General features: G+C 60.6%; 5 protein-coding genes across 5 annotated transcripts in view; 2 read left to right on the top strand and 3 right to left on the bottom strand.

Moving 5' to 3' along the window:
• The window catches only part of ACA1_070010 (C2 domain containing protein), a gene marked incomplete at both ends in the record, with an annotated part of 5,708 nt that extends 4,990 nt beyond the window's left edge, over positions 1-718 (bottom strand). The window contains 2 exons of the mRNA XM_004352891.1: positions 7-412; positions 627-718. Of these exons, the coding sequence (XP_004352943.1) occupies positions 7-412; positions 627-718 (498 nt within the window). The remainder of the gene's footprint in view (positions 1-6; positions 413-626) is intronic.
• A 222-nt stretch (positions 719-940) lies between these two features.
• Positions 941-2,480, top strand: ACA1_070020 (uncharacterized protein; the record flags this gene model as incomplete). Its single annotated transcript, XM_004352892.1, has 5 exons — positions 941-1,043; positions 1,224-1,616; positions 1,792-1,953; positions 2,059-2,185; positions 2,252-2,480. The coding sequence occupies 5 exons, from the start codon at positions 941-943 to the stop codon at positions 2,478-2,480; spliced, it is 1,014 nt and encodes a 337-aa protein (XP_004352944.1).
• A 106-nt stretch (positions 2,481-2,586) lies between these two features.
• Positions 2,587-4,171, bottom strand: ACA1_070030 (UDPglucuronate decarboxylase, putative; the record flags this gene model as incomplete). The annotated part of the gene is made up of 5 exons (XM_004352893.1): positions 2,587-2,730; positions 2,805-2,902; positions 3,072-3,176; positions 3,297-3,714; positions 3,911-4,171. The coding sequence occupies 5 exons, from the start codon at positions 4,169-4,171 to the stop codon at positions 2,587-2,589; spliced, it is 1,026 nt and encodes a 341-aa protein (XP_004352945.1).
• A 202-nt stretch (positions 4,172-4,373) lies between these two features.
• Positions 4,374-6,669, top strand: ACA1_070040 (uncharacterized protein; the record flags this gene model as incomplete). Its single annotated transcript, XM_004352894.1, has 6 exons — positions 4,374-4,421; positions 4,510-4,648; positions 4,751-4,833; positions 4,904-5,158; positions 5,231-5,594; positions 5,696-6,669. 6 exons carry the CDS (start codon positions 4,374-4,376, stop codon positions 6,667-6,669), a joined length of 1,863 nt encoding a protein of 620 aa, XP_004352946.1.
• Positions 6,670-7,111: 442 nt separating this feature from the next.
• ACA1_070050 (ras-related C3 botulinum toxin substrate 3 (rho family, small GTP binding protein Rac3), putative) lies at positions 7,112-7,564 on the bottom strand (the record flags this gene model as incomplete). The annotated part of the gene is made up of 1 exon (XM_004352895.1): positions 7,112-7,564. The coding sequence occupies one exon, from the start codon at positions 7,562-7,564 to the stop codon at positions 7,112-7,114; it is 453 nt and encodes a 150-aa protein (XP_004352947.1).
• Positions 7,565-7,658: the final 94 nt, after the last annotated feature.

The raw sequence follows: 7,658 nt of genomic DNA on the forward strand, positions 1-7,658 counted from the left end.
CGCCACCTCCTTAACGACGTCGTCGTCGCTGCTGCTGACGTCAGCAGCCACGTCAATCGTGGCCGACCCGGGCTTGCCCTTCAGCTTTTTGCTGCCGCTGCCGCTACGGTGGGTGGTCGAGGTGGCGACGACGGCCGTGGTCGCGAGCGCCGCCGAGTGGCCGTAGCCGCCACTGCCGATGCTGTCCCTGTTGTTGTCGCCGCTGTTGTCGTCGCTGGTGATGGTGGTGGCGATGGCGGTGAAGGTGCCCGAGAGCACGGCGGCCAGGACGTCCTGCTCCTGGGTCGCCACGCTGGCCACGGTCGGCGGCTTGCTGGCCGACGCCGACGCCAGTACCATCTCGCCGGGCGCGGCCTGCACGACCGGGACTCCGCCAGCCGACGATGACGACGTAGTGGTGTCGACACGAGGACTGGTCCTGGGCGAAGTAGAAGAAGATGAAGATGACGACGTAGCTGGAGATGAAGATGATGAAGAAGCAGTAGTGGAGGAAGATGGGGGTTTGTTGGAGGGGGGGCGGCGGTGGGGGTTGGAGGGCGCGGGCGAGGAGGCGGAAGATGAGGAGGGTCCCCACGACGGCCAGCAGCGCGCCGCAGGCCAGGCCAGCCCCGAGCACTTCCCACCACCGCCAGCCCACGGCCGCGGCTACGTCTGCGGCCACGTCAGCCAGGGCGGTCGCTGCTGCCCCGTCCACCACCACGGCGGCCCCCGAGGTCATCGTCGTGGTCGCGGTTGTTGCGGGGTCGTGTCCGTGGTACCACCTCGAGCCCGGTGGTGTTGATTTTTCTGAATTAATGAGAGATAAAGAAAACCAGGAGATCCAGGAAAGAAAAGGAAAAGGGAAAACACAAAAGTCGGAGAGAAAAAGGAGGAAATGCGGCGTTCCAAGAGGGAAACCTCTTCGATAAAGAAGTCGCACGGAGGAACTACGGAGGGGGCAATGGTCAAGTCCACTCCGCTGACGGTGGTTGTGGTGCTGCTGTTGATTGCACACAATGTCTACACCCTCTACATTATGCGCCTTGCCGTCGAACGGCCAGTGGGTGTGTGTGGAGAGTTTCCCAGCTCGCCTACACATGCTACTTGCAGCTGACCACGCTTGTCTGTCTGTGTAGACAGTTGCCCACCCACCAACCTGGCCCAGGCGCCGATGATACCACCCACAACGCACCAGCCACCAACCCAAGCCCAGGCCCAGACTCATCGGCACCAGCAGCGCGCAGGCCCCAGCAACGGTGAGAAGCAAGTGTTCACGAGCGGCCGCATAGCGGTGGTGCGGCCATTCATCCCCTCCCACGTCGACCGGCTTGTCGAGGACATGGCCTCGTGGGAGCGCCCCGAGTTCCGACCGTGCGCCCTGCCCGCGGGCAATGATGATGGTGACAGGCCCGACCTGGTGCTGTACTTCAGCTACCCGCTCGACCAGTTCCCCGAAGTCGTGTCGACACTCCAGCGGGCCTGGGCAGCCGCGGCGTGGAGCCCCTGCTTCGCCGAGATGCGGATCATCTCGGCCGGGCTCGACCCCGCGGCCGATCGCTACCTGCCCAGCCAGAAGACCGCCGAATCAGCCAAAGATGAAGCCGAAGCCGAGGAAGCCAAACCACCAGCCCCATCAGGTGCCCTTTCTCATGAACTCGCACAAGCTCACAACACACACGACACGACACGACACGACACGACACGACACGACACGACACGACACGACACGACACGACACGACACGACACGACACGACACGACACGACACGACACGACACGACACAGGACTAATGGTGGTGGTTGAACAAAAAGGGGTGGTGCTGATGTACTTCAACCTGATGTTGGACCCTGCGTTCGGGGAGGCCTATGAGTACTTCCTCTACATGGAGCCCGATCTGACGGCCGTGCGGGCCGGGTGGCTCGACCAGTTCAGTCGCGAGTGCCATGACGAGCTCCACAACTTTTGGATGAAAGGTGTCGTGTGCGCACAGGCCCACAGCCACACGCGCTCGTGTTGATATCCACAAGCGCACACGCACACGCATGCCCTAATTCAAAACGAACGATTGCGATACTCAGGGAGCATCTACGCCGGACCCAAGTACGTGAGCGACGAAACAGACTCGCCCTGGCTGTTCCACATCAACGGCAATGCCATCTACCACGTCGGCGACCCCGGGTTCCGGGACTACATCAAGAAACTGCGGTACGTCGACCGACCACGTGTGTGCGGTGGTGCGTGTGCGGTGACTGAGCTGTGTGAGGTGTGCAGGCAGCTGGAGGGTGCGTTGACGAATCCATTCGACGTGACGATGTACGAGTTCCGGCGGCAGCGATTCACCCTGAGCCAGCGCACCATCCACCGCTTCCTGTACGGCGAGTACATCCAAAACTACGGCGTGTCGGGCTACTCCCTGCGCCAGCTCCTGGTCGACAAGCCCCGCACCTTCCTCGTCCACAAGAAGCACAACTGCCCCGAATGCGACCCCGTCGAGCCCTAGGCGCACACGACACACGACACACAACACGCACCGCACGACACGACACGACACGCACCAGGAATTGCACAAATAATTGGAATTGCTTGCCCAGGTGGGCGAATTTGGCTCACTGCTGGGCGAGTCTCTGGGTAAAGTCGTCGATGGTGAGCGTGAGCCCCTCCTCGAGCGGCACGGCGGGCTCCCAGTTGAGGTGCTGCTTGGCCTTCGTGATGTCGGGCTTGCGCTTGCGCGGGTCGTCCGACGGAATGGGCTGTGGCGAAGTGGGGAATGTGGGCTCAGGAATGTGGGCGGTGGAGCTGCGCAGGAATTGGGCGCGCACTGCACCTTGGAGATGATGGCCACATCGGGGTTGACCATGTTTTGCACGGTCTCGGCCAGCTGCTTGATGGTGTACTCCACCGGGTTGCCCAGATTGACCGGTCCTTCGGGGGAGGGAATAGCAGTTGAGGTGAGGCTCACCTATCACACGACGCACGCACACGCACGCACACACGCACACACACGCACGCACGCACACGCACACACGCACACGCACACGCACGCACACACACACATACACAGCACAATTTGGGGAAGTGTATGTGTGTGTACCGATGTAGTTGCCGTTCATGAGGGAGATGAGGCCGGTCACCAGGTCGGACACGTAGCAGAACGACCTCGTCTGGTCGCCCTCGCCGTACACCGTGAGCGGCTCTCCTGTTGTTGGCGACGAGTCGAACTCATCAGCAACACGACACACAAGCGACACACGACACACAACTCACGACACACGACACACGACACACGACACGACACGACACGACACATGACACGCACCTTTGAGGGCCTGCACGATAAAGTTGGAGACGACGCGTCCGTCGTTCTCGAGCATGCGCGGGCCGTAGGTGTTGAAGATGCGTGCGACGCGGATGTCGACGTTGTTCTGGCGGTGGTACTCGAAGGCGAGCGACTCGGCCACGCGCTTGCCCTCGTCGTAGCACGAGCGGATGCCGATCGGGTTGACGTGGCCCCAGTACTCCTCGCGCTGCGGGTGCTCGTCGGGGTCGCCGTAGACCTCCGACGTGGACGACAGCAGGAAGCGGGCGCGAACGCGCTTGGCCAGGCCCAGCATGTTCATCGTGCCCAGCACGTTGGTCTTGATCGTCTTGATGCCGTTGTTCTGGTAGAACACGGGCGACGCCGGGCACGCCAGGTGGTAGATCTGGTCCACCTCCACCAGCAGCGGCTGCGTCACCTGTTGATGGTGTGCCACACACATTTTTCATATTATAGATTATTTATATTTATATTTTTCTAATTAAATAATAATAATTAACAATGTTTGGTTGTGTCCCAAAAATTAAAGAATTACCGAAATGAAAAACAATAAAAAAAGAGAGATAGAACTAAAAGTTGGTGACTCTTGATGGTTGGTGGGCCAAGCGACGTACGTCGTGACGGACGAACTCGAAGCGGGGGTTGCCCAGCCACTGGCGAATGTTGGCCTTGCTGCCCGAGAAGAGGTTGTCGGCGCAGATGACTTCGTTGTGTTCGTCCTGCATGAGGCGGTCGATCAGGTGGGACCCGATGAATCCACAGCCACCCGTCACGAGGATGCGATTCGAGGCGCGCTTGATCGTCCCCGCGTTGTAGGTCAGCTGCTTCTTATTGAGCTTCGTCGGCACCGCTGTGTCGCTGCCCGAGCTGTCCATCTTTGCTATCTTCTCTTGGGTCACGCGAACAATTTTGATTTTTTTTTGATTTTTCATTTTTCCTGCATTTTTTCAAATTCCTTTTTAATATAAGTCAACCTTGGTCAAGGAAAAAAGTGAAAATGAACGGAAAAATACGAAACGAGGGAAGAGAGTTTTGTTTATTGTACATCCCTTGCTGCGTGCAGAAGCCAAACAAACGATGCGCGACCAATCCAAACCCTTGCCCCAGCTGCGTGAGGGCGATAAGGTCTAGCGTATAGTTCTATTTTATTTTCTATTTTATTTTTATTTGCTATTTATTGATTTATCTCACAACGTCAACCTGGTCGTGCTAGGTGCTGGTGCGGCGGGTCGACACCTGGGTGGAGGCCGAGGTTGCCCGCTGCGCCAATGGCCAGGTGTGGGTCCGGTGGGGCTCGCAGGCCAGGTGGAGCTGGCGCCCCTCCCGCATCCGCTCCCTCCCCTGGACCTGCGGTACGCCCCCGGCCCTCCTTTTATTTATTTATTTATGTATTTATTTGCATTTAATATTCAATTCTATTCAATTTATTTCTTTATTTCATTTTTATTTTGTAGCTGTGCCATGCGATTCGGCCTTCTTGCGTCGCGACCTGTCGCGCCTGTCTCTGACCCCCGCCCAGCGCCGCTCGCTCAACAAGGTACGACCGCCAACCCCCCCCCCCAAGAGCCCGCGACTGATCGCTTGGTTGGTTGGGACAATGCGAGTAGAGGCAGGCCAAGGCCCAGGTGGAGAGCGACCTGGCCCGGGAGACGCGCCTCCAGCAAAAGTACTACGCGCGCAAGTTTGGCACGGCCGCCGACGCCGAGGGCTGCGGCGACGACGACGATGATGACAACAAGAACAAGGACAAGAACAACGACGACAACTACAACAACTACTACTCCTACTACAGCCGCAACAGCACCGCCTACCCGGGAGAGAACTGGCCGGACAAGTACCGCAGCCTCTCGAACCCGCACTCGGTACGACCGCACACACACGACACACACACGACACACACACACACGCGGTACAATAGCTGACCTGTCCGACAGGTCTCGAGCGGTGGCCGGTCGACGGGCGGCAGGGGCGGCGGCGGCCAGTACGCGTACGCGCTGTACAAGGGCAAGCAGTACACGATGGCCGAGTTCGAGGCCGTGCTGGCCGACGACCGCAAGCGCGCGCCCAAGACCGACCCGCTGCGCGAGCAGATCCGGGCGCTGCGCGAGGAGCTGCTCACCCTCCACGTCGAGGACCCTGCTTGCCAGCACGCTTACGACCTCGACCAGTTCATGTTCGAGGAGGCCTACGCGGCGAGCGACTTCAGCAGCGCGGGCGGCGACGACGACCGCGGCTGGGGCGCCGAGGACGACATCGCCGACGGCTGGAACCAGGGCGGGCGCCAGTCTGGCCACAGTGGTACGTCGTATCGTGCTGTGTGTGCGGTGTGTGCGGTGCGTGTCGTGCGCGTGTTGTGTCGTGTGTGCGCCTCGGCTGACAACGCACCGCACTAGTGTCAGAGGCGCGGGAGAGGGCGCCGAGGCGTGAGCGCAAGCCGCGCCGGGCGGCCGGGTGGATGGGTGATTGGGCCGTCCCCGCCCCTGACGAGGCCGACGGGCACCCGTCGGAGGAGACTACTGCAGGCCGCGACGATGCGCACCTGGCCCACGAGGTCGAAGATGACCACCACCACCACCACAACAGCCGCGCGTCGTCGACGTCTGCTGCCGCCGCGGCCAGCGACTGGGCCAACCCGTACGACCTCCAGTTCGAGAGCGCTGCCGCGGGCGGCTCCGTTTCGCTTTCGGCCAGCGACGCCTTCCCGACGTCGGCGTCGGCGTCGCTGGCGGCTTTCGGGCCGACGAGCGGCGGCTCCGTGTCCTATGGCATGCCCGAGCTCACGACTCTGGCCGCCGGGTTTCACCTTCACGACGCCTCGAGGTTCTTCACCACCGCCACCAGCCACGCCTTCGACGACAACTACTGCGCGCCCACCTACAGCGACAGCATCGACTTTGCCGCCTCCGCCGCGGCCGACTATGACCACAACAGCCGCTACACGACTGCCGACACCTACGGCTACAGCAACAGCAACGACAACAGCAACGTCGATCACAACAGCAGCAGCAGCAGCAGCCACCACTACGGCAACGAGAGCGGAGAGGACAACGACAACGGCGCGGAGGAGGAGGACGGTGAGGAGGGCGATTTTGGCGGCCTCTTCAGCGAGAACAGCACGCGTCGCGAGTCGCGGTCGTCAATTTCGAACGAGTTGGCCGGCGCAAGGACCTCCACCGCGGCCAAGAAGGGCAGCGGCAAGGCGCCCGAAGCCGCGGCGGCGGCCAACAGCGGTGCGGGCGGCGAGGGCGGCAAGGCCGGGGTCATCGACCTGCGACAGCTGAAGAGGCGGCAGAAGTGGGAGGCCCGTCAGGTGAAGCGCGAGGAGTTCAAGCGCCGGCAGCGCCAGGAGCGCAAGCTCGGCGCTGCCAACTGAAACACGAACAACAACAACAACAACGTCGAGAAGCCACTCCTTTGTGCGTGATTGCGGCCTTGTGGTCGGGAACAGAGGGCATTGTTCTTCACCACCAACGTACATGTACTACACTCGCTGCTGCAGGCTTTGATGTCAGGAGGGGAGAACAATGAAAGTAGAGAAGAAACGACGACGGACAGTCGCGAAGAGCAAGATGGATGGCGAGCCAAAGAGCGGTCGGTGGCGGCAGCAACCGATTTATTGGGTGGAGAGTACAGTAAGGGATGTGGCCCGGGCTCTAGTATTGTACAGAGATCGAGGAAGAGGAGATGATGATGCGTTGTCGTGGAGGGATGTGGTACAGAGAGCAGAGCGCCAAAGAAAAATCCTGCTGCTCGAGGAGATGTAGAGGAATTGGGGGGGGGGAGAGATGGAGGAATGAAGGGAAGAGGAAGATAGCTTAGAAGAGGGAGCACTTGCCCTTCTTCTCCTTCTTTGCGGGCGAGGGCGGGTTGAGGACGACGCGGATGGCCTCGTCGAAGACGTTCTTGAGACCCTGCTGGGTGAGGGCGGAGCACTCGAGGTACTTGACGGCGCCGATCTCCTTGGCGAGCTTGTCGCCCTGGTCCTGCTGGATGGGCTGCATCTTCTTGTCGGCGAGGCGCGCGATGGTGTCGGCGTCGTTCCTCAAATCGGTCTTGGTACCGACGAGCAGCTTGGGGGTGGTCGGGCAGTGGTGCATGATCTCGGGATTCCACTTGTTGCGGGCATTCTCGTACGAGGGAGGCGACACGACGGAGAAGCAGATGAGGAAGACGTCGGTCTGAGGGTAGGACAGCGGGCGGAGACGATCGTAGTCCTCCTGGCCGGCCGTATCCCAGAGGCCCAAGTTGATGGCCTTGTTATCGACCATGACGTTGGCCGAGTAATTATCAAAGACCGTCGGGATGTACTCGCCGGGGAAGGCGTTGGTCGTGTAGGAGATCAGGAGACAGGTCTTACCGACG

This window comes from Acanthamoeba castellanii, assembly GCF_000313135.1.
Source record: "Acanthamoeba castellanii str. Neff unplaced genomic scaffold scf7180000084603, whole genome shotgun sequence".
Taxonomy (NCBI): domain Eukaryota; phylum Discosea; order Longamoebia; family Acanthamoebidae; genus Acanthamoeba; species Acanthamoeba castellanii.